The sequence below is a fragment of the Lissotriton helveticus genome, chromosome 4_1 (assembly GCF_964261635.1).
Source record: "Lissotriton helveticus chromosome 4_1, aLisHel1.1, whole genome shotgun sequence".
Classification (NCBI taxonomy): domain Eukaryota; kingdom Metazoa; phylum Chordata; class Amphibia; order Caudata; family Salamandridae; genus Lissotriton; species Lissotriton helveticus.
Genome location: NC_136063.1, coordinates 1,458,377,349 through 1,458,403,098, shown reverse-complemented (window position 1 = coordinate 1,458,403,098; position 25,750 = coordinate 1,458,377,349). Strand labels below are relative to the sequence as shown.

At 49.1% G+C, this 25,750-nt stretch overlaps 1 protein-coding gene across 2 annotated transcripts in view; it reads left to right on the top strand.

Annotated features, from left to right (window-relative positions):
* Positions 1–25,527, top strand: part of LOC144829176 (enoyl-CoA delta isomerase 2-like) — a 530,023-nt gene extending 504,496 nt beyond the window's left edge. For both annotated transcript variants that reach the window (XM_078688045.1, XM_078688046.1), the window contains exon 10: positions 24,692–25,527. In XM_078688045.1, coding sequence (XP_078544171.1) covers positions 24,692–24,847 — 156 coding nt within the window. In that variant the 3' untranslated portion in view covers positions 24,848–25,527. The remainder of the gene's footprint in view (positions 1–24,691) is intronic.
* The last annotated feature ends 223 nt before the right edge of the window (positions 25,528–25,750 follow it).

Here is a 25,750-nt window from a genome sequence, read left to right as displayed (position 1 = left end):
AAAATTTAAAGACAAATAATGCAGCCTATATCCACAGGCTACACTGTCCAGTACTTCAACTAGAAATTCCACCAAAAATCCACAAACAGCAAAGCCTGTCCAGATTTCCCTTGTTTTTACTGCAAAACCCCTCAGAAATGATAGAGAGGAAGGCCTGGACAGACAAGCCCCATAGGCTGCCATTATGTGGCTTGAATAGGATACTGTGCCTTTAAGAGAACCTTCCAGAACCTTCTCTCAGTATCCCAGAATGCATAGCAGGTCCAACTTACTTTCAGTTCTTTTTTCCGGCTCCTGCTTACAGGACCCTGTGCATTGAGCTCTCCCCTTTTCAGGGGTTTATTGGAGTTTTTGACACTTTTTGCTTTTTAAAAGTGTTCTGCTTTGATTCTTGGTGTTTCCTGTTCACTTCTGTGTGTTTGTTCAGGCTTTTAGGGATCTAAAATGCCTGCCTTATTCGACAAGTGCCCAGCATGTGGAAGGAAGAAGGCCAAGACTGATCCACACAACGTCTGCATTATTTGCCTCCCTAATGAGCATGTCCCTGAAGATTGTGACATCTGCCAGGCCTTTTCTACAAGGACCCTGAGGGAAAGACAGAAAATTAGGCTCCAAGGCCTGGAGGAGAGGCGTCTGCAGGCTGCAGGTGGGTCTGGGCAGGCTGGGAAGGCTCCCTCTGCCCCTGCTGAGGCCTCTGGGGGGCTCCCCAGAGGCAGGAAGACCAGCAAAAGGTCCCGGTCTCCGTCGACGTCGATAGCATCGACGACGACGTCGAGAGGGATGACGACGGTGTGTTCCCCTTCTCCCCGGGGCTCCGGGTCGAGACAGCGTGGGAAATCGACGTCGAGAGGCCTGGCCAGGCCGCCGTCAAAGTCACCGCCGTCGGCGTCGTTGACGTCGAGGCATTGCCGTCGACGAAGACACCGGCGCTCGCCGTCGAAGCGACACCGCCGGTCGCCGTCGACAAGTTCGACGTCGAGGGGACCCTCGGCGTCGAAGACAGTGAGGAAGCGGTCTTCAAAAAGAAAGAGTCGACGCTCGCCGTCTAGGTCTGGCCGCTCGTCGTCGAGGGGGCGACGATCGGCGTCGAGGAAGAAACGCTCGACGTCGAGGAGGAGGCGTTCGAGGCCAGAGCCGAGAGATAGCCGTTCCACGCATGAGAAACGCTCGACGTCGAGCAGGAAGAGATCAGCGTCACCTGGGGTCTCAACCTCCTCTAAGAGGCGCAAGAGGGATTCTGGCACCAAAAGTCACGCCGGATCTGGTGGCGGACGTAGGAGGCGTCACTCACGCTCTGGAGGGTCTGGCTCACAGGCCCCTCCCTCGAAGAAGTCATCGGGCACGAGGTACTCGGTGGTCTATACGCCGCCAAGGCCTGTGACCCCTCCTCCTCTACCGAAGGAGGCTCCACCGGCTAAGCCGCCGCTCCCCTCCCTGCCTCCGCCGTCTACTGAGGGGCGGCCTCTGCCGCCAGTTCCTCCTCATAGGCCTCCGAGGTCGGTGCCCCTGCCTCTGCTTCCGACACCTCCTAAGGGTACGCCTACCCCGAAGCCCCAGGACAAACCACGGATGACGCCTCCACGGAAACCGGTGGAGCGCCCACGTGCTGGGAGGTCACGCTCCCGCTCCAGAAGAAGGGAACGTTCGCGTCATAGATCTTCAACGCGATCTAGACGGCGCCACAGGAGACACAGGTCTCGTTCACGGACCAGGTCGTCTGGGACCAGGGACTACTCCCCGACCTTGTCAGATTCGCCGGACACGCGGGTCTCACCGGTCGACGATCTGGTGTCCTTCCAGGACGTGCTGTTACGGGGTGCAGCGAAATTGGGCATTACTTTGACAGTGCCCATTCCGAAGACCTCGGTCATCTTCGAGACGCTCCATCAGAAGCACTTGTCTCGGCCGTTACTGCCACTGGTGCCGGGCCTGGAAGAACCGGCCCTGGATCTTTTCCTTACTCATGCAGTGACTAAGGCGGCGCCTTCCAGACTGCAGAAGAAGTACCGGGCTCCTGACTCGGACCCGGCCTTTCTGATGCTGGAGCCCCCTCCAGACTCGGTGATCGTGACGGCGGCGTGCAAACATGCCACCACGCCTTCCTCCACAGTTCCGCCAGACAAGGAATCTAGGTGGTTGGATTCCTCTGGGAGACGAGTTTGTGGGACTTCGGAGACCTCAATGAAGGCGGCTAGTGCCACGGCCTTGTTGGGTCGGTATGACAGAGCCCTCTGGGAATCTCTTCAACAATTTGTGGAACTTCTTCCGCGGGACAAGCGGGAAGACTTCCAGGAGGTGCTTAACGAAGGGATGTTGGTGGCAAATCAGGTCATCAGCGCTGCAGCCGACTCCTCTCTTCTGGCGGCGCATGGTTTCTGCCACGGAATAAACCAGCGACGCCATGCCTGGCTCCGCCTTACGTCTCTGAAACCGGACGCTCAGCAGAGGGTTGCCAATCTGCCATTCTCTGGCGAAACCCTGTTCGGGAAGCACGCTGACGACGAAATGGCCCGCATGAAGGCGGAAGCTGAAACGCTCACAGCGGTGGGTTTGGAGAAGCCCAAGGAGACCAAGAAGACGTACCGGCCGTTCCAACGCCGGTTCGGTGGTCAAGGCAGAGGGCGTGGACAGTCTTCTGGACAACAGCAGCAACAACAACAGCAGCAGTTCAGGAGACCATTCCAGAAACGCCAGAGGGGCAGAGGCGGCCATCAGTCGGCACCAGCGACTAAGGGCCAGGCCGGGTCTAGGCCCTGAGCACTTACTTCCCCGTCAACTGTTACCCGCTCCGGTGGGGGGAAGCATTCAATCTTTTCTGGCAGAGTGGAGAAAAATTACTCCGGACAAGTGGGTGCTGAATATTGTTTGCAATGGATACAGTCTTCGGTTCACCAGCCCTCCTCCATCGATCCCTCCGGTCGGCTCGCAGTATCAGCTGCGCGAGCTCCAGGCGGAGGCCGATATCCTGTTAAGGAAAAGGGCGATCGAAGTCGTACCTCTGTCTCAAAGGGGAAGAGGTCTGTACTCCCGATTCTTTCTGGTTCGAAAAAAGGACAAGAACGAGTTCAGGCCCATTCTGGATTTGCGACAAGCAAACAAGTGGATTCGCAGAGAAAAGTTTTGCATGCTGTCGTTGCATCAGATTTATCCTCCGCTGCAACGGGGAGACTGGCTGTGTGCCATCGACCTCCAGGATGCTTACTTCCATGTGCCCATTGCACACAAACACAGGAAGTTCCTGTGGTTCCAAGTCGGCGCCAATCACTATCAATACACAGTACTGCCATTCGGACTGAAGTCTGCGCCGAGAACATTCTCAAAGTGCATGGCGGTGATAGCAGCACACCTAAGGAAGAACAAGGTGTTTGTCTACCCTTACCTGGACGACTGGTTGATCAAGGCCTCCTCCTACGCGGAAGCGCAAGCACACTTCCAGAAGACGTGCGTTCTCTTGAACAAGCTGGGGTTGCACATCAACATGTCCAAGTCGGTTCCGACTCCAGTCCAGTGCATTCAGTACTTGGGAGCCTCCATAGATACGCTGTCAGCAAGCGTGTCTCCTTCGGAGGAGCGACGATTATCACTACTTCGGAAGGCTCGGGCTCTCATGTCCGCTCCATCCACGACAGTGAGGACGGTGTCTTCTCTACTGGGATCGATGGCCTCCTGTATCTTCCTGACGCCACATGCACGGCTGCACATGAGACCGTTGCAAGAGTGCTTGGAGGATCAGTGGGATCAGAGGAGAGGATCTTCGGACGACAAGATACGCCTATCTCTGCGTGCTCTTCAGTCTCTGAAGTGGTGGTGTTCAGCGGAGAATCTCCTCAGAGGGGTTCCCTTCCACAAGGACATTCCCACTCAGGTTATCGTGACGGATGCTTCTCTCCAGGGATTGGGAGCGCATTCCGGAGACCTACAGATTCAAGGGACGTGGTCTCCGGCGGAGTCCACGTACCACATCAATTTCCTGGAACTCAGAGCTGTTCACTTGGCCCTGAAGGCCTTTCACCCGTCCTTCCAGACCGACTCTCTCCTTGTGCAGACGGACAATACAACCACAATGTATTACCTCAACAAGCAGGGAGGATCGAGGTCACGCACCCTGTCGCAGGAGGCGCAGGCGATCTGGCGCTGGCTTCTGGCTCGAGGACTGACGATAACGGCTACCCATCTGCCAGGTGTGCAGAATGTTCAGGCAGACGCGCTGAGCAGACTGATTCAGGAAAACCACGAATGGGGCTTAAACGACGAAGTACTAGGAGAAGTCTTCGCAAGGTGGGGGACTCCAGACGTAGATCTGTTCGCCACCGCCGAAAACAGCAAATGCCGAGGCTTCGCCTCCAGGTACTACCAACCGGGGACGCTGGGGAACGCGTTATGGATCGACTGGTCGAACAGCTTTCTGTACGCTTTTCCACCCATTCCCCTGATTCCGACGGTTCTCATCAAGCTGTCCCAGTCCGGGGCGCGGATGATATTGATTGCCCCGGAATGGCCCAGACAGTGGTGGTTCACGGACCTGCTTCACCGGTCTCTCCTTCCTCACATTCGGCTGCCATGCAGGCCGGACCTTCTCACGAAGTTCGGGGGGCTGATGTTGCACCCCAACCTATCGTCTTTGAGTTTGGCAGCATGGCTCCTGAGTTAGTGCAATATGGTCATCTGAATCTCCCTGCAGATTGTATGGACATACTGAAGGAGTCTAAGAGACCTTCCACTAGGACTTCCTATGCTTACAAGTGGAAGAGATTTTGTATCTGGTGCAAGTCTAAGAACTATGATCCGACGACTTGTAAGGAAGATGTCATCCTTCCTTATCTTCTACAGTTGGCGCAGTCTGGCCTTAATGTCCATTCTATTAAGGTTCATCTTGCTGCTTTGCCTGCCTACAGGAAATGCCCTTCGCAGACTTCCTTCTTCCAGATCCCTGTGATCAAAGATTTTTTGGAAGGCTTGAAGAAAGTGTTCCCTCCTGTCAGGCTTCCTTCGCCTTCATGGGAATTGAATGTGGTGCTGTCCAGGTTGATGAAGGAGCCTTTTGAACCTATTCATAAGGCTTCGTTGCAGCACCTGTCCTGGAAGGCGGCGTTCCTCGTGGCCATTACATCGGCCCGCAGGGTGAGTGAAATTCAGGCGTTGTGTTGCCAAGAACCTTGTACTGTATTTCATGCTGCTAAGGTTGTTATGCGTACTCACCCTAAATTTCTTCCCAAGGTTATTTCTGATTTTCATGTCAACCAGACCATAACTTTGCCTACGTTTTTTTCAGAATCCTTCATCTCCAGCGGAAAGGTCGTTGCATTCCCTGGATGTTAGGAGGGTATTGAAGTTTTATCTGGATAAGACCAAAGATATTCGTAGGTCTGACCAATTGTTTATCAATTATGGATCTGTCAGGACGGGTCTTGCGACCTCTAAGCAGTCTATCGCTAGGTGGATTGTGTCCTGCATACAGCTATGTTACCAAAAAGCTAATAAGACCTTAGGAGGTAAGCCTAAGGATCATTCCACCAGGGGCAAAGCTGGCACGACAGCTTTGCTCCGTAATGTTCCGATTGCAGAGATCTGCAAGGCGGCCACTTGGAAGTTGGTTCATACCTTTGCTAAGCATTACTGCCTGGACACTGATGCCAGGGCAGACGCTCAGGTTGGGCAGGCTTCGCTGCGAAATCTGTTCGCACAATAGTGGCGTTAATTTTCTTTTCTCCACCGCCACTTTGGTGTGGGGATGGGCTTGCCATTCTATTCACTAGATTATGACTATACACAGAGATCCCCTACTACAGAAGGAGTAGTTTCTGTCCTGTAACTCCAGTTCTGTAGTAGGGGTATCTCTGTTATAGTCATAAGCGCCCTCCCGCCTCCCCGGTGGAGAGAAATGTTCCTTTAAGGAATGCGACAGGTCTGGCGTTTTACGCCTTCAAAAAGAACTGAAAGTAAGTTGGACCTGCTATGCATTCTGGGATACTGAGAGAAGGTTCTGGAAGGTTCTCTTAAAGGCACAGTATCCTATTTAAGCCACATAATGGCAGCCTATGGGGCTTGTCTGTCCAGGCCTTCCTCTCTATCATTTCTGAGGGGTTTTGCAGTAAAAACAAGGGAAATCTGGACAGGCTTTGCTGTTTGTGGATTTTTGGTGGATATAGGCTGCATTATTTGTCTTTAAATTTTCTCTTAAGTGTCTTTGCAGTCCTGCAATTTTCTGACAACATAAGAGATTATTTTTGATTGCCGGGGTCCACGCACATGGGCGGGACTATTCACTAGATTATGACTATAACAGAGATACCCCTACTACAGAACTGAAGTTACAGGACAGAAACTACTCCTTATCAATGGGTCATCCTGGACACCAGCAAAGTTACACAAACTTAACCTCACTCAATCTCCCCAGTGCTGGAATTGCAATTCGCATGAAGGAGACTTACCACAAATGTTAATCTATTGTCCTCTCTTGCAATCCTTCTGGGCAGTGGCATAGCTAGAGCTTCTGGCACCCAGGGATATCCCTCAGATTACCGCCCATGGCCGATAGCGGGGGTTTCTGGGGGGAAAGGCCGGCGAGCAGCGCGGGTGGATTGACAGGGTTTAAGTTACGGCACCACGCTCAACTCCAATGCAGGAGGAAGCAAAGGTCAGAGCAGAGGTGCTGCGTGCCCAACACTAACCTCTCCCAGCGAACACACGCTGCCAAGGAGCACATACTCAACTGAGTAACGATCCTTTTGATTGAGTGGCCTGGAACCTCACACTTTAATGTAAATGCAATGGAGGGAGACAAATCACACATCTTGTTATCTCTTCACAGGTACTTAAGAGAGGCATGCTTTTGACGTTGTTAGGTCCCTTTATGTAAGTGCATGTTTATGTTTATGTTTATGCAACTTGTATAGCGCGCAAATACCCTAGGGTGTCTCGGCGCTTGTGGACTTGAACCCAGAGAGGAAATCGCTGCAACAGGAGATTATTGGTTGAAAAGCCAGGTTTTTAATTGTTTCCTGAAGGTGATAAGTGTGGGACTGGTTTTAATGAGGAGAGGGAGGGAATTCCAAAGTCTTGCCATGGAGATTAGGAAGCGCCTGTCTCCCCAAGAAGCTTTCTTGGTCTGTTGGACAGATAGTAGAGGTGCTCTGGAGGAGCGTAGTGGTCTGTTAGGTGTGTATAATGAAAAAGCGTGTTTTAGAAACTGTGGTCCTGAATTATTGATCGCTTTGTACGCGATACAGAGAGCTTTGAATTTGGTCCGGCTTCTGATAGGCAGCCAGTGGAGTTGTCGAATGGCGGGTGTAATGTGATTGGATTTGAGGATGGCGAGTAGAATTCTGGCTGGAGCGTTTTGAACCAGCTGAAGCTTGCTAAGGACTTTTCTTGGGCATTGAGCAGAAGTGCATTGTAGTAGTCGGTTTGGGGGGAGATTAGTGTGGTGATCAGTGTTTTACCTGCTGAGAGGGGAAGATAATGTAATAGTTTCTTAATGTTCCTGAGGATATAGAAGGAGGAAGAGACAATTGCATTTGCATGGTGGGTGAAGGAGAGTTTATCGTCGAACAAGACCCCTAGATTTCTGACCTTGGTGACGGGGTCAGGCGGTGGGCCCAGCTCATCGGGCCACCAGGTAGGTGACCATCCTGGGGTGAGGTTGCCTAAGGTCATTACCTCCGTCTTATCGGAGTTTTGTTTTAAGCAGTTGCTCGTCATCCAGGAGCTGATAGCTAGCATTCCCTCCTGGAATCTGGATGCAACTGCTTCCCCATCATTGTGGACTGCTAGCACCAGATGGGTGTCGTCAGCATAGGATGTTAGACTCATCCCGTGAGTTTTGATTACCCTCGCTAAGTCCGAAACATAGATGTTAAATAAGGTTGGACTTAGCGAGGATCCTTGGGGCACACCGCAGGGGAGGGTGAAGACTAGTGAATAAAAGGAGCCTAGCTTTACTGACTGGGTACGGTTGGTAAGGAATGAGGCTAGCAGGGCCTTGGCTGTGTGGTTGATGCCTAGGGAGGAGACACGGTCGATGAGGGTGGCGTGATCGACCGTGTCAAAGGCGGCAGACAAGTCCAAAAGGATCAGGACTGCCGCGCCGCCTCGATCTAAGATCACCCTAATCTCATCGGATGCCTTTATAAGGGCCGTTTCGGTTCCATGGCCTTTTCTGAACCCGAATTGAGTGTCATCCAGGAGGTGATTTTGATCAATAAAGTCTGATAATTGTGTGCTCATTAGCTTTTCAAAAATTTGAGATGGGAATGGGAGACAGGCGATAGGTCGGTAGCCAGATGAGGCTGAGGGGTCAAGGGTGGGTTTTTTCAAGAGGGGTTTGATGACGGCCTTTTTCCAGATTGAGGGGTAAGAGCCTGTGAGGAACATCAAGTTACAGATGTTGGTGAGAGAGTGAGTTATGACATCAGGAATAAGTTTGAGGATGGAAGGTGGACAGGGGTCAGGAGGGGAACCGGATGTTATGGAAGAGATTAAATCTGAGGTCTGTTTTGGGGAGACCTGGTGGAATTTAAGGAAAGTGGAGGAGATGGTGCTGGTGAGGGGGTCCGGGTTCGTGAAGGTGGGGTTGGTGTGCGAGGTGAAGGCTGAGTAAATAGCAGTAACCTTGTTTTCGAAAAAGTTGGCAAGGGAATTGCAGAGGTCTTTAGAGGTGTCTGAATTTGGGCAGGTGGGAGGATTAGAGAGTTTGTTTACAATCAATTATTTTAATTTCGTTTTCCCCTGTTTTTAGGCGATTTGCCTGGGAGCATCTTCCAGCCCTCTCACCTGCATCTAAATGAGTTAACGCACCGCCGTTTGGCGGGTCTGGGTCCCGGGGTTGGTTCGGTGGGCGCCATCTTGCCTTGGGCTATTTAGATCTTTCACGAGCGCCATCTTGGAGCGTCTTTACGCTCGGTGTGCTGATCGCCTCGCCTACTTAAAGTCGTCCTCTCCCGCACAGCGGGATCGCGCAGTGGGACGCCGTCGCTTAGCCGGAGTCGTGCCTGAGTCCTGCCCGTCTGCGCCAAGGACGCGCAGGGCGCGGCAGATCTTAGGTATTTTTAGTCTCAGGTTCAGCTACACGGGATTGCGCTATGATTGTATATACTGCCGCCAAACTGCGGTTCTTAGGACGTTCTGTCCCGAGATGTATACATGCACCTTTACACCCGCTCTGTGGCCCTTATCAGTGCGCCTGTGGCCAGTGGGCAGTGGACTCTCCGGTTAAGATATGCCAGGAGGCTCCACCGGTCGCTTCGCGCAGCAACCGTCAGGTTCATGCTCTGCGTATCCGGAGCTTTAATGCGAGGTCTCTAGTTCTACACCACCAAGCCATTAGGGACTTGATGCGAATAGAGGCCCCTGACATCGTGGCTATCACGGAAACGTGGCTGAAGGATGATGATACGGCCATTATTAATCTGGCATTTCCCTCTGATTTTTCGGTTTTCACCCTGAATCGATCGACATGGGGAGGGGGCATCGCTCTCGCAGTGAGATCTAGTCTCTCTTGTTGTTGGTCTGCCCTTAACATCGCAGGCTGCGAGAGTGCTGTCTTTAAAATTTTGGCTAACCCTCAGTTTTCCCTTTCAGGGATGGTAGTTTATCGCCCACCGGGAAGTGAGGTGGCATTTAGGGCTGCCTTCCCTGATGCTGTTAGTTCGCTGGCGGTGGGGTGTGCCAATTTCTCTATCTTGGGGGACCTTAATTTGCATTTTGAGAATCAGAATATCCCTACGGTGTGCTGTATTCTAGCCTATCTGGAGGCTCTTCAACTCCATCAAATAGTGCGGCATCCCACACATGTAGGCGGCCATACGTTAGATCCGTTCTTTACGAACTTGACAGAGGCCACAGTTATGGCCGTAACTCCGCTCGGCTGGACGGACCACTCTTTAGTGGCCATCGATGTCCCCGTGCCGGGAATTTCTCCTTCCACTCCCGCAAGGATGGTCTCCACACGACATTGGAGTAAATAGAGACTTGAGGACCTTCATAGAGCCCTCGCTGCAGCGCCGTTGGGACCTCTGGAGGATGTAGATGCAGGCTACGATCGGTTCTGCTCGTGGATCACTAAGGCACTTGACTCCCTGATTCCCATCTCGACTAGGAAAATTAGTTCCCGGGAGTCAAGCCCTTAGTATGATAGTGCGTTACGTGCACTCAAGGGTAGTTGTAGGCGAGCAGAGAGGGAATGGCGGAAGGTGTACGACAGCGGGAAGAAGGTCATCTACCTCGCTGCCGTTAAAATTTACCATCGTGCTATATGCCGGGCCCGGGCAGCTTTCTATGCTGCGGAGTTCGGAAATAGCCCTAACCCATCAAAAACCATCTTCAAAGTGGTAAAGGACCTTGTGGCAAAGCGGACCTCGGCAACTATAACGAGTTCCACGGCGCATTGTGAGGCCCTTGCCCTGTTCTTTTTAGAAAAAGTTCAGAACATCTACTTGACATTCCCTGATACTAGGCCACCGGCAGGTACTCTATGTAACATCTCTGGAGATTCTCTGCTGCATGTGTTGCCCCCGTTGACAACTGAGGGATTTGACATCTTGACTCAGCAGGTGAAATCCGGGTCGCCCGCCGATCCGCTTAAGCCAGCCCTTTTTAGAGACCAGCTGTTTATGGGTCGTACTTCGGTACTCTCCCTGATTAACATCTCGCTGGCCTCGGGTACGGTTCCAGCAAGTTGGAAGCGGGCTGTGGTTTCTCCTATTTTAAAGAAACCCTCCTTGGACCCGGAAAAGCCGGAAAGCTATCGGCCTATTTCCCTGCTCCCCTGGCCGACCAAAGTCATGGAGGCCCATGTTAACAAGGTTCTCTCCGACCACCTCACTCGAGCTAACATCTTAGACCCCACCCAGAACGGGTTCCATGCTGGACACAGCACGGAGACCGCCCTTCTCACCATGGCTGAACATCTTCGCACAGTGATGGATGCAGGACAGACGGCGGAGCTTGTACTATTAGATCTAAGCGCCGCCTTTGATACTGTCTCTCATCCTATCCTGTTGCATCGCCTGGAGGAGATAGGAGTGGGGGGGATCCGCCCTCCAGTGGTTCCGGTCCTTCCTCGATGGTCGCTTCTTCAGCGTTGCGATGCCACCGTTCCAGTCCAAGTTCCATCCTCTGAAACAGGGAGTGCCGCAGGGATCCTCGCTGAGCCCCACGTTGTTTAATCTATACGTGAGACCGCTGGCTGAGGTTGTCAGGCAGTGGGGTATGACCATGGTGTCATATGCCGATGACACCCAGCTAGCGGTTACGATCAGCGGGGATGCGGACCAGGATGCACCCAGGTTTCAGAGTGGACTTAGGGCGGTGGCAAGCTGGATGAAGGCCAACTGTCTCCAGCTCAACGCGAAGAAAACCGAGATCATGATCATCGGTAGAAGGGCGGATCTCTGGGGGGATAGGTGGTGGCCTTCGGAGCTTGGGTCGGCCCCTCTTCCGGTGACGGAATTGAGAAATTTGGGAGTGTGGATGGATCCCACTCTCAGTTTTGTGGGGCATACGAAGAAAACGGCTGCCTGCTGCTTTGGAATCCTCCGGGGGGCTCTGCGTCCAGTCCTGAATTTCTTCGACCCCCGCACCCGGCAGCTGGTAATACAGGCGACTGTTATATCGCGCCTGGATTATGCCAGCTCTCTCCTGGTGGGCGCTAACCTGGCCGAAGTCACCCGCCTCCAGCGGGTGCAGAATGCCGCCGCTAGAGCAATTGTTGGTCTTCCTAGATTCTGCCCTGTTTCCAGTACTTTGAAAGCGTTGCACTGGTTGCCAGTCAGGGCTAGAATCCAATTCAAGGTACTGTGTTTAGCCTTCAAGATTCTAAATGGTACGGCTCCTCAAATTCTTATGGACCTCCTGTCTTGGTATGTCCCCACTCGGCATCTGAGATCTCTGGGCCAAGCTCTCACTATCACTCCCAGATACAAGCTGTGCCGTGTTGGTGGTCGTTCCTTCCGGGTTAAAGCAGCCAACTGTGGAATTCCCTTCCGGTGGGGATTCGGTTGTTGGAGGATCTTTTTTCTTTTCGTAAGGCTATTAAAACTCTCTTATTTTAACCTGGTTCCTTCTTTTTAGCTGTTGTGTTTCTTGTGGCTGTTGCGTGTTACCTTGCCATGCGCCAGGACGCCCCTTAGCTGGGGCAGCTGTCCGTAGTACAAATCCACGTAACATAACATAACATAACAATCTGGAACAGCTGTTTGGAAGAGTTTTGGGCCGATTCGATCTGTGTTAAATAGAAGTTCCTTTTTTCAGTGATAATGAGGCGTTTGTATGTTGCCAGTGCGTCCTTTGTCGTGACCGTTGTAGTGTTTGCGCCAGTGCCTTTCTAAGTTTCTGCAGTGTTGTCTTTGAAGTCTGAGCGCCTTAGTGAACCAAGGGTCGGAAGGAGTAATTTGGTTGGGGCGGATTGTCTTGGGTGGTGCCAGCGTACTAAAGGCGCCATTCAGCCAGTCAAGGTAGTTGATGGATGCTATGTCTGGGTCGGGACCTACATCGTGACAGGCATTGGAAAGGGTGGATGTGAATAGGGGAATGTCGATGTTGTTCAAGGCTCGAGTGAGTTTAGGGATCCGGGCGCTGGGGCGGGGAAGGTTAGTATATCGGGACTGGATGGTGAAGAGTACTGCCGCATGATCTGTCCAGACGAGGGGGATGGCAGAGAGGAGGGAGATGTTGGTGTTGTTGGTAAAAAGGCCGTCAAGGGTGTGGCCAGCTAGGTGGGTGGGTTTGGTTACTAGCTGGCAAAGTCCAGCTGCTTGTAGGTCAGTAGTGAGAAGGACAGTGTCTTTATCATCGGGGGATTCTAGGTGGAAATCGAAGTCCCCTAGTATGGTGTAATCGGAGGCTCCTGCTATAGGCTCTATCAGGCTGTCTAAGGCTGTGAGGAAGATTGTTCGGGGGGCCAGGTGGGCGGTAAAGGAGGGTTCCTTTAAAAGAATGATTCTTGGAAAGGGCAATGGAGAAGGCGAGTGCTTCACAGACCGAGGAGTCTAGGGCTTCTATTTTGGTGTTGTTTTGTTCTCTGTGAATGATGGCAAGGCCACCTCCCTTCCTGATTGGCCTGTCTTGTCTGAGTACACAGTAACCTTCCGGCGTGGCGGAGCAGAAATCTGGGCTGGAGGAGAGGTCGACCCAAGTTTCAGTTATAAATAGGAGGTCTAGGTTCTGCCTAGTAAGTAACTCTAGGATGTCAAATTTGTGTTTGGGGAGAGAGCGGGTGTTTATAAGAGCAGCGAGGAAGAGAGCAGGGGAGTGGGGGGGTGTAAGGGAGGGGAGTGGGACAGACGGGGGGAGTGTGTGGACTTTGAATTAGGACTGGTATCTAGGGCAAGAGGGGGACAGTGATGACATTTGGTAGTGATGTTGATGTCCCTGAGGTGGGATGAGGAATAGGTTAATGCGTTGTGGTTAGGTGAAAGGGTGGTAGGGCCAGGGGGGGGTGGCCCTGGGCCCGGTCCAGGCGCAGACGGGCTTGCCTTTGTCGCGCCTTCGGCGCACCAGCGGTGCGTCTGCTGCGCGTCAGGTAAGGCATGTTGTTTTTATGCTGGTGGAGGCGAGCAGCTAGACTGCTAACCTCTGTCGTAACCGGAAATGGGAGGGGAACACTTCCGGTTATGGCGATCGATCCCTCCACACAAACTGAATCGTCAGCGGTGGACCGGGGAACACGCCAGTGCAGGAGGAGTGGTAAGTATAAAACAATTTAAAAGAGCATGATAGCGTAATTGAAAAGAACTTGATAAAAGTATTTAAAAAGAGGTGGAGTGAAGTACCATACAATCAGCTAGGAAGCCCTTGAACCAGGCGCTTCCGTCGGCGATCAAGACAGTGGTTTGGTTACCTTGGCAGCAGGTACATGAACTGTAAGAATGTCAGATGTGTTGGTCTGTCCCAGTTTTCACACACTATTTAAAAAGCACTATTTTTCTTTTATAGCACTACGCATCCCAATGCACGTTGTCAGATCGATATACATAACATACAGATTGACAATAAATCATGCAAGTGTGTAAATCAGTGTACAAGATATGTTGCATGAGTCAGTGAAGGTTAAAAGATGTAGCACTCACATATCCTGCATGGCTCACTGTTCTTTATTAAAAGGCTTACTATTTATGAACTGCAAGTAACAAAAGGATATGTGTTCAAAGCAGTAACCCACTTACCTAGCTAAATAAAAAAAATTCTGTCACCTGCATATTACATGCTTTGCAGGCACATTAACCCTCTATACTAGTTTGAGTTAGATCTGCAACTACCCAAACAGAAATCTCTCCAAGAAATACTTTAACCTCCTGGGCTATCTCACCGATTATTATTCTCTGTTATTTACTGGGCACCTCCGCAGCAGATGTCTTAACCCCATAAAAATATTAGAAAGCGGAGACTTTGTAACCAATTAAGCATAACAGATCTACCAACATGCTCCTCCATGTTGCCAATTTTTTTGTGGCAGGGTTTAAAAAATTTTTTTAAATTAGTTGAGGCCCAGATTTTACATTGGGATTGCGCCACTTTTTTAGCACAATCCCAATCAAACTTTAATTTGTTAAATCTCATAATGTGCTTAAATACACATGATATGTGAGGTCACTTACTGTGATGCCACGAGTGGTGTCATGCATTGTGACAACACAGGCTGTGATGGCACACACCATGATGTCACTTCCATACTGACTAACTAGGATAGTCCCCTGCCCACCCTACGTGCTGGAGCTACATGAATTAAACGCACACTAAACAAACTTCCAAGAGAAATGCAACTGTAAGTTTATTTGAGGTGTGTTCACTTTATTAAAATCTGCATTCTGCAAACGAATTTCACATCCTGAACATTTAGTTCTGTGCCTGTGGTATGTTAAATTGACTTTCTGTGGAAATGGAGAGGGTATTGTCATTATACCTACATGTTCCCATGCGCAAATATACTGCACAGGACAATCATATCTCTGAAATACAGGAGTGAGAAAGTCTATGGGGAGCTGTAATGGTGGGGGCGTTGAATGGCCTTTTAAAATAATGATGTTTCTCTCTGCTTTGAAAGGGGGAGGAAGAAAAGGAGAAACTATGACAGTTCTGTGTCTGGGTGTTTTCTTTTTATTTAGCGCTTGTGTGTGAATTACTTTTGTGACTTCTAAGCGTCCGTATTCACAACCACCGTCATCATCAATGGTGAACAGACATTTTCGTTGTACGGGGCCTGTTTGGCTGGACATCGCAGGTGCTTTTGGGAAAGTTGCCAGTTACTGATGAAGAGCTTACTTTGGATTCGAGAGCAGAATCAGCGTTTACCACTCAGTAGATTCAAGAACTTTAGAAGTTCTAGTCACAGTGTTATGAAATGTGCACAGAGACTTTCACATAAACCCTTCCTGAGTCAGGTTTAAAAATTGTGTGCCACAACGCAATAAATCTAGACTTGACAAGCTTTCTATGCTCATCATTTAATATATTTCTCCATTCCTTTTCTAAAACATTCCTAAGTAGCGTAAAAAATACAAATTTAATTCATTTTCACTTACCTTGATTAGGTGGGGAGGGGCGTGCTTCTAACTCGGTGGAGACCGGGAACAAGTCCCCTTTTCTGACTGACATAAACCACAGTCTCCCTGAAACAATGATCATTGACTGAAACTAATAATGGGGAAGAGTACGAAGAACAGCTGATATTTCTAACCAAATTGAGGAATGTTAATTTCCAATAGTGATAAACCTCCCTTATGCAAAAGGAATCCCAAGTTAGCATCCTCCTCCCCAGGGAGCTGGCATCCATCCTAGCTACCAAGAGCACCTCTGGATGAAGAGGAAACCCGCTGGCCAAGGAAGCAGGAGTCATCTAGCACTGCAGCTGAAAGAAATCAAGATCACTGGTTTGAAGTCCTATGTTGGTAGCTCCAAATGATAGTGGAGATGCTCCAGAGGGGGGTGAAGAGAGATGCAGGGCAGCCCAAGGGACAGTGAAAATGGATAACGCAAGGTAGCCACAGAAGAGCAGGAGACTGTATGCAGCAAATTTAAAATGTTAAGGCTAGCGCAAGACTCCTCCACTCATTCGCATGGTGGTGACGTCACATGCCTGAAAGTGGGCAGCGTGCGTGTCACTGCAGGAGCGCGGGGCTTGCTAAAAATGATTCCCAGGGCCGTCATTGAGAGCGATTTAGCGCGCTACAAGATTGACGGCCCTGGGACCCACATTGTTTATCTGTTCCCTCCTCTCTCCTACCTTGCTATTCGTTTCTGCTTCTCTCCCTTCCCAACATGCTTTCTTGTGGTTTCCATTGCCTCACCTTTTATATACCCCCTTCTCCCTTGTATTCTCTTTTCATCCTTTTCTCTGTCACCCTTAGCATCTTTCTGTATCTGCTTTGTATTCCTTTCTCTGCCCCATTTTCCTCTGTGGTCCCATTTTCTCCATCAGCTGGCAGATCCTTACTTGCTTTCCTCTTCTCTTACTATTCACTCGCATTATTCCAACTTTCAGTCTCTCACTCTCTTTATTTATTGCGCTCTCTTCCTTTCTCACCATCATTTATTTCTCTATTTCATATTCATATGAATGAGTGCATGAGTCTGTGCTCTGTGCCCCATGCTTAAGTTGTGGCGGGCGGAACTCGGTACTCATTCTTGTGGACTAGGAACTGTTCCAGGCTGTGTGTGGATGCTAAGTATCTGCGCACATGCACTATACAAAAGTCACACCTATTGGCTTTGTCAGTACTTGGTCTTTTTGTGTCAAGATTTGAGAAGCCGCAATCTTTGCAGACATGTTTAATGACAGACTTGTCAGCTTGCAGGCGATTTTGCTATTGTGTGTACAGCAGTGCAGTGGCCTTAAATTACCGCTAAACAACTGAAATACCCCACATGCATTTTAAAAAGGCCCCTTTCTTGTGACGTCCGAACTCCCCCGTGCTCCCAGCTCTCTAACAGTTGTAAGTGAGTTAAACTGAACGAGTCCTGACAGAAGAGGATTTCCTGAGGCCCTGGGGACCCTTCCCTTTGAGAGCTGAGATAGCGCAATGTGGTCCGACCGGGAGCAGACACCCTACGCGAGCAACTGCGTATTTTTAATCTGAAGACCGACTATAGCTCGTAGAATATAGAATTTTGAGACTTTTACTTTAAATCCTTAACCAAATAAAGTACAAACTCTCCCTGGAGGCCGGTGATACGCTGCGAAGAGTCCTCTTTCCGGAGACTGTCCCAAATCCTGTCGGAGGAGTTCAAGAAATGCATCCGGATTTTCCTGTGCGTGGAACCCAGAGGTGACCCCTCTTGGACATGAAAAGGCATGGCTTATGCGCAGGGTCGGATTGGCATTGGCATCCCGATTCGGCCCGGGGAACTGACGAAAAAAGTGGCCCACATTCAAGAGGCGTGGCCCATATTTAAGGGGCGTGGCCCACATTCAAGGGGCGTGCCCTTTCATGAAACACCATTTGCACAGACAAGGAATGAAAGTGGGAGGATACTGTTCTTGCACAGGACACAGGGCCAAGGTGACAATGGCCTACATGCTGAGCAACTAAAAAAATAGCAAGGCCCCTTTCTGTCACAAAATTATTCCAGCCCTCCAGCACAGGAGCACCTGAAAAGCAGCAAAGCCCCTGCTATTACTAACCTACTTAGCCCTCCCCAGACCTTCAGCTCAGGAGCATATGAACAGAGGTAAGGCCCCTGCAATTAGTAAATTAATCAGCCCTCCAGGCCTCGGGAAAATGTCCTGGCAGGGGAGCACAAAACACAGCTTTCTGGGTCATCCAAGGTAGCCAGGGGGGAGGCTGAGGTGAAGCTGGAGCATGGGAAGTGCCTTCCCAGTGTGTTCTGGCAGTTTGAGTGTTTACCATTTACTGTAGTATTACCCTTGTACCTGTGTATGGTACCCTTTTGTAACTTGCAAACGTCACTTTTCTCTGGTATCACACTGTACGCTACCTCTCACTTTTGCTTGCTTTAGATACTTGCACAAGTGCCACCATTGCCTACGTAACGTTTGTTCTTGTGCTGGAGTGTTTGCCATTTATTGCAGTATTATACCTCTACTTGTACTTTGTACGCTTTTGTAACCTGCACACATCACTTTTTCCTCCTGTAATGTACCGATTGCTACCTCATGTATTGTGGTTGCTCACTATTGTCACTTTTGATTTATGTAACTTAACGTTTGCTTTTGTAATTTGTCCACTTGTAATTTTTCTCCTCATGTATTATTGCTGTTCCTAGTGTGAAGCGCTCGGACACCTTCGGGTAAAGTCCGCGCTATATAAAATCGCATAAATAAATAAATAAAATTCAAAACATCACCTGGCCCCCACAGCAAGACCCATTCTTCCTCGCCCACTATGCCCTGAATGTGAAGGGCTGTGGGCGAGGTGTTAAGACTAACACCGTTTCTGGGCTGCATGGGCCCCAGGGGGGCCGAGGTGAAAATGGCTCAAAGGCCTGAGAAACACCTGGCCCCCAGGGAGGCCGATTCTTGCAAACAATCACCCCTCCCCAGCCCAGCCTCAGCTTGATTGCTTGGCAGGGCAGGGGTGAAGGAGAGGCCACAGCTGACATCGCTGTTCCACCGCACAGCGAGGCTGCTTTCATTTTCTCTGTCTGTCTCCGTGCACTCTGTGGGACGGTTTTATTTCTCCCCTTTCCTAGTCCACTCTCTGTGGACTGGGACAGGGGAGAAAAAAACGGCCCACTGAGGCACCGGCCCTTCGGCCCATGCCCGAATGCCCGCCTTGCCAATCCGCCCCTGCTTATGCGACTCAGGCCTCCCACTTTGTAAGAAGGCACGATGCGCCGCACCGCGCACCACCTCTATGGTTGGTGGTCCAGCAAGCATTTGCAAGCAGGTGCGCTTGCACGCACGTGTGGTGTGGTGCTACTCAGCGACAGCCGCCGGCCGCTGCACGCGTGGGGTGGCTGGGTGTACTGTCATCACTGTAATGTGTCCCCCACCCCCCAAGAAATCTGGGGTGGGTCAACTGTCCCGTGCCTCCGCCTGATGGCCGCCCGCCCCCAAAATAGTGTCGCCTGGGGCGCACAGCCACCCCCTAGCTACGCCTCTGCTTCGGGGAAAAGATCTTTGAATTCATTACGCATAACTTGCATATTAAACCAGCCAGAGACTTCTCATATGTATCCTTGGGTTCCCTAGACCTCCAAATAAAAACGACAACGACCGTGACCTCTTAGACCTAATGTGCACCCTGGCGTGCAAAATAATATTGAGAAACTGGAAAAACTTCAAACAGATTGTCTCCAAATCATGGCAAGAAGAACTAATCTTCCTAAGGGGTGCCGACAATATAGCACTAAAATGAACTCCCGGGCGCTCTCCTTGTAGGAAAATGTGGGGCACTTTGGACACTTCCTCCTTTGCATTCAAACCACCATGAAGGCCCTCTAAGACACGTATCTAATCACACCCAATCTCAGTACACTAGGCACTGATCTTCCTGTTTAATAACTCAATCCCTCTCTATACGCAACCTACGACCATTGTAGCGACCCTTGGGAATTTATCCCTTCTTTTTTGTTTTAAAATACAGGGATTTATCACTCACCTTGACAGTTTTATATTTCAGGAATAACAGGTTTATGTCAACATGCAATGAGTATTCAGTAGACTATCGAAACTAGAAGCTGTACTTATGAATTTGTTAAACCTTCGTGACATCCCTTCCACCAATGATAGAACAGAAGAACATACTATTAACTATGTCTACACTCGTTTTATTTGTCAATATATATGTTACGGTTATACCTATTTACACTCATACTAAGTGAGTTTATAATGTATAATGACCACCTGTATTTTTCTTCTTTTCACTTCTCCTTTTTATGTTGTATACCCTATTATACCAATAAAAAATATTTGAATTAAGAGTAATGGATGCTACCAGCGGAAACACGAAGAACAGATTCTTCGGGCTGAATCCGATCTTATCCTCCTTGAGGCATCCCAAAATGTGTCACCGTCGGAGGCTAATGCTGCGGCCCTTCGAGCCCAGCAGCTGGTCTATAGGGCCTTGTCTCAAGAACTGGCACAAGCACGACTGCTTCACGCGCGCCATCGAGTATATGAATTTGGGGACAACGCAGGTAAGATGCTTGCCTGGTTGGAGCGCCGTGACCAGGGGTCTAGGTGGGTGTTGTCCATAGTGAAGCCAGACGGCTCCTCAATAGTGGACCCGCAAGACATAGCGGAGGCATTTGCAGACCACCTGGAGCGGATCTATACCGCTGGCGCTGGCTTCTCTTCTGATGAATCCAGACAACTTCTCGAGGAGATGCGCCTCTCCACTGTGTCGGAAGCTGATAGAACGGCCCTTGATGGCGACATTACAGCGGAGGAGCTGACAGCGGCACTGTTTGCCGTCAACTCCGGCAAACGTATGGGCCCTGATGGAGTCCCAATTGAATTTTTGAAGGGCATGGTCCCCGACATTATCCCCCATCTTCGTAATATGTTTACAAAGAGTCGAGAGGTCGGGATCCTTCCACTAACCCAATGGCTCGCCTCCATAGTGGGTCTACTTAAGCCCACTTAACCGCCTGCTGAATGCAGCTTTTACCGGCCTATCTCTTTAATTAGTGTGGAGGCCAAGGTCCTGGCTAAACTTCTCGCAACTCACCTTCTCTCAGTGCTCCCCTCCCTGATACGTGATGACCAGTCGGGTTTCCTCCCGGGCCGTAACACGGCATTAAATCTTCGGAGGGTGCATAACATACTGAGCCGCCGTCCCATCCTACGGCAAGACGCTGCTATTTTATCCCTTGACGCCACAATGGCATTCGACTCGATCGAATGGTCCTATATGTTTGAGGTTCTCAGACGATTCGGCTTTGGACCTCAATTCATTAGCTGGGTCCGTTTCCTTTACACAGACCTGTGGGGCCAAGTCCGAGTCAACAACCAAACATCTCGGAGATTTCGGCTTCATCGTGGGACTAGACAGGGATGCCCTCTGTCCCCGCTATTGTTTGCTCTCACCCTGGAGCCCCTGGCTCATTGGATCCGTACTGACGTCTCCATTAGAGGACTACACTGGAATGAGGAAGCTATAGATAAAATCTCCCTCTATGCGGACGATATCCTGATATATGTCTCATCTCCCCGATCCTCTATTAATAGTTTGTTTCACGTCCTTACTAATTTTGGGAAATACTCCGGATACTCTATTAATTGGGCTAAATCGGTGCTGTACATGTTACATGGCCCCCCACCCAGTTTGCCAAAGGGGTTCTCCATCGCGCTGGCCGAGGAAGGTTTTCAGTATCTGGGCATCTTCATTACACCTGATCCCAAGCTGTTCCATGATCGCAACCTGTTGGGCCCCATGCGTAGACTCCGTAGTGATGTTGCCCATTGGCGCTCACTCCCCCTCTCGCTCCCGGGGAGGGCGGCGTTGTTTAAGATGCTGGCGCTCCCACGCTTCTTATATGTCCTGCAGAATTGCCCTTTCCTGATCCCGGATTCATATTTCCGGTCAGTGGAGAGCGAGCTTCGACTTTTGTTGTGGAATGGGGGGGGGGGGGGCGCTCGAATTGCCCTCTGTAAACTGTTCCAGGGTTGGTATGACGGGGGCATTGCCCTACCTAATCTCCGCCTATATTATTGGGCATCGCAATTAGTGGCTGTTAACTGTTGGATACACGGCTCGCCCCAAAATCCAGCCTTCCAGCTTGATAGGTGTCAAACAGGTCGTGAGGGATACCTGGGTGCTCTCTACGGCAAACCTGCTAAAACTAAGTTTTTGGGGCCAATGGCACATACAGTAGCTCTTTGGCATAAAGCTAACAGACGTTTGGGGTGGTCGCACAGACTTACAAAGGCCACTCCTCTATGGTCAACGCACAGCTTGGGTTCCCTCTGCTTTACTCAGGGCTTTGATAGATGGGACATGATCGGAATCTCCGAGATTGGGGACCTGGTTCATAAGGGTAAACTGCTAACCTTTTCGGATCTCCAGACTAAATATGCCTTAGCGCCCACTGAATTCTTCCGATACTTGCAAATCACACACGCTATTAGTGCAGCTGTCCCAGATCTTACTATCTTACCTGAGGCCTCTCCTCTGGAGGACAGGCTCTTGTCTAAACCCCTCACCGAGAAGGCCATTTCCCTAACATACCGTAAGCTTTGTAACATCCTCCCTGACCCCTTTCAGTCGTTAAGATCCAAGTGGGAGGCTGACCTGGGCCCCTTAGATGAGGAGGAATGGCGCTCGGCCCTAATGTCCCCGAGGGAATCAGCAATCTGCCATAGGTTTCGACTGATTCAATTGAAAGTGCTACATAGAGCTTATATGTCCGCCCTTACCCTGGCCAAGATTGGTAGGCGCCCTGATGCCCAGTGTCTGCGGGGTTGTGGTCTTCTCGGTACCTTCTACCACATCTTGTGGGAGTGCCCCGTGGCGCAACAGTTCTGGAGCAGGATACTTTTGAAAATGAGTAACTCCCTGGGAAAGCAAGTTTCGCTGGGGCCCAAGAAGTGTGTTCTTAACATCTGGGGTGCGAATGACCTGAATGATCAGGAACTATACTGGGCTGCACTGGGTTTTCTTCTGGCTAAACGTGCAATAGCGATGAAATGGGGATCACCGGATAGGCTGCTGGTGGTGGGCTGGGTGGCTGAAATGGATAAATGTATGATTGCCAAAAAAACTGTTTACAAGGTTCGAGGGTGCCCGAAAGCATGGGACAGGAAATGGGGGCATTGGAATGCATATCGGGGGGAAATATGCGACTCTCCAACATCAGAACTGGCCATGTCCCGTGATGAACCTGTGGGGAGACCTGTACGATGATTCGGATACGAGTGGCTTATATATCCCTTTCTGGGCTAGGTTTTGCTTGTGGCTGGTTTCTGACTCCGCTCTTTTTGTTTCATTTAATGTTTTAGTTTAAAAAAGAAAAAAGGGCCGCTATGAGATCCTTATGGAAATTGGGGTTCATCCCAGGAATTACTCTACTACGCCGCCGAACTCCAGGGTTGTCGGCTGATGCGCTGTGTTATGAGAAAACTGATCAAAATTACTGCTGCCGGCCCCTGGGTTGTAGGCATGTAGCTGTGTCTTATGAAACTATACAATAAAGGTCTTTTAAAAAAATTAAAAAAAAGAGTAATGGATGCAATGCTTGAAATAATCTCAGCCACTGGTAATTACTTAGGCTGCAGCCTATTCCATTGATGTTTTTATTTTTTAATTATGTATGTTTTTTAATTATTTTCTTGCCCACCCTGCCATTTAAGATTAGACCTGCCCATATGCAAAACAATTAAGTCTTGCTCCAGTAGTAACAGTCCAGACTGAGCTGCCATGCCAGGTTCTCTCTGAACCAGAACACAAGCAAACCAAGACCAGGTTCAACCTAGTTGTTTGTAGTTTGGTTGCAGTGGCACAAGCACAGGACCCTTGTCTGGACAGATCCTCTGCCTGGACATATCCTCTGCACTTCTAGCATCAGACTGAAGTGAACAAAAAAGTGATGGGTCGAATATTTGAATTAATGTCCACTACTAGTAATTACTCAGGGTCGCATCTCAGTCCATTGGGTTTTTGTCCACCAGGGTAGACCCAGCCATACGCATATTAGCGTTGGTCATGCTCTAATAGGAGGAGTACAGCCCCAAGTGCCAAGCCAGGCCCTCTCCAAACTGGAACACAAGCAACCTAAGACCCACGTTCAGAGTGAAGGCTAGCCTCTGATCATATTACATGAGATTGTATGACACTATATGCATAGTCAGATTATACATTTTGATGAGCTTAAAATGAGGGGACTGAGCACGAGCATACTAAATTACAAGCCAGCAATCGGGAACCAAGCAGTTGATGGAGGGAAATAAGTAGAAATAAAGATGTTCTTTGTAGCCCTCATCTAGCAGAACTTACTGGAGCTGCATCAGTTGATTTATCGGGTCATAGGAGGAGAGTGCAGGGTTTGGTAGCTAGTTTGAAATAAGGGTAAATATATGTCCGGTGAGAACCAGGGAAAAACTATTTGTAACACACTTCTGTAACTCTCCCATAAATTTACTGATCTGATGGGAGTTCCAGGCACCTCTCAATGTGTTATTTTCTCATTAAGCCGTCACTGAAAAGCACACTTTAGTCATTACAAAGAGAATCACACGAAATTATAGTGGAAAGTATCCTTTACTGGAGCAATCCAAGAAGCATCCAAACATGTCAACGTCCAGTATTCAAGTGCTTAACTGTAATTCAGAATGTACATGAACCAACATACTAAACACTCTAAGAACACTATTACATACTAAACATTCTGTACTAAAATAAATAATGAATACATCTTACCCAATACTACACACACACTTTGTAATTATTCCTTTAATGACAAAACCTACAGAAACAATGAAGGGTTTACATCAACATATGTAAGATTATTAGTACATTGGTCATCACCTTAATTTAGGTTTTTGTGTTGTTTTAACAAAGGAATCTTGTGAAAATCCTATACCACTAGACTCAGCAATACAAATACTACTTGTGCGTCCTGTGCTTTAAAAGATGTTTCGGAAGCCATTTTAGCTTTTTATTTCTTTAGAAAGTGATAGGATATACAAGCCATTTTTGCGCACGCCGTATGTGGGATGGAAGAGAATCTTGCATTAGAAAAGATGGTACCATTCTCTTTTTATTGTAATAACATATATTTTTGTGTACCCCTACAGTCCTTGGCTTTCAGCAAACAGTTGATACGGGAAGTAGAAAAGGAGAAGCTCCATGCCGTGAATAATCAAGAGTGTGAACGCCTCATCGAAAGATGGACGTCTGATGAATGCATGAATGCCATTCTAAGCTTTTTCCAGAAGAAGTCCAAACTCTGACCTTCACAAACAGTTGGAACCTTTCCTGCAGTGCAACAACATTGAGACGAGCAAACAATATATACAGAAGGATGATCAAAATTAATCTTCATCAACGCCCTTTGTCTCTTTTATCCTGGTTGGGAGACAAGAAAATACCCTAAACTTGATCTTAACCAAATAAAGGGACGAGGAACTGAGATAGTAGCTTGTCCAGTGTATTAGAGTGATGGAATAGAATCTTACTTTCTTGTGGAATGAGGATAACCCTAAGTGTGCCTTTTAATAACAATAAATAATTAGTACTAAATTAAGTGCTTACTATTACATTAGTTCAAAATTTTAACTTTTAAAGTTTTCTAGATAAAGGCTTTACTTCATTTCACCTGTAGGCAGGAATTTATACTTTGACATGAACTTGTTGTACCAGTAACACTGTATGTTTTTCCCGGGGTTGCCACCTGGATATGCCTTGAGGGCTTTACATGCAGCTGTGATACTCTGGAACACGACTAGTGCAGAACTTCGGCCAATGGCCGTCACTGAGTCGATGGAACCAAATTTGGACAGCTCGTCAATAACAGATTGCTTCAACTCGTAAAATTGATGATTGTACATTCCTCTTTTTTCAGTACACTGCCACCTATAAAAAAAAAAAGTTTATTAAACAAGTGTCAATATGTCATCTGACAGTCAGCCTACATCACTATATTGTGTTCTTTGATCAAAATATTTGTTGGGGAAGTAGATTGGGATGGGCTTTTATTCACATTGTTTCAAGGGTGTAGCAGTTGTAAAGTTTGGTGCACAGTTGTTGCACATATACATTTCAAAACTACTGAACAGGCGGGTTTACACCAAACCAAGCAAATGCCTTTGCTTTTGTTGGCGTAAACTGGCCCATTAAGTAGTTTTCGAGAATGT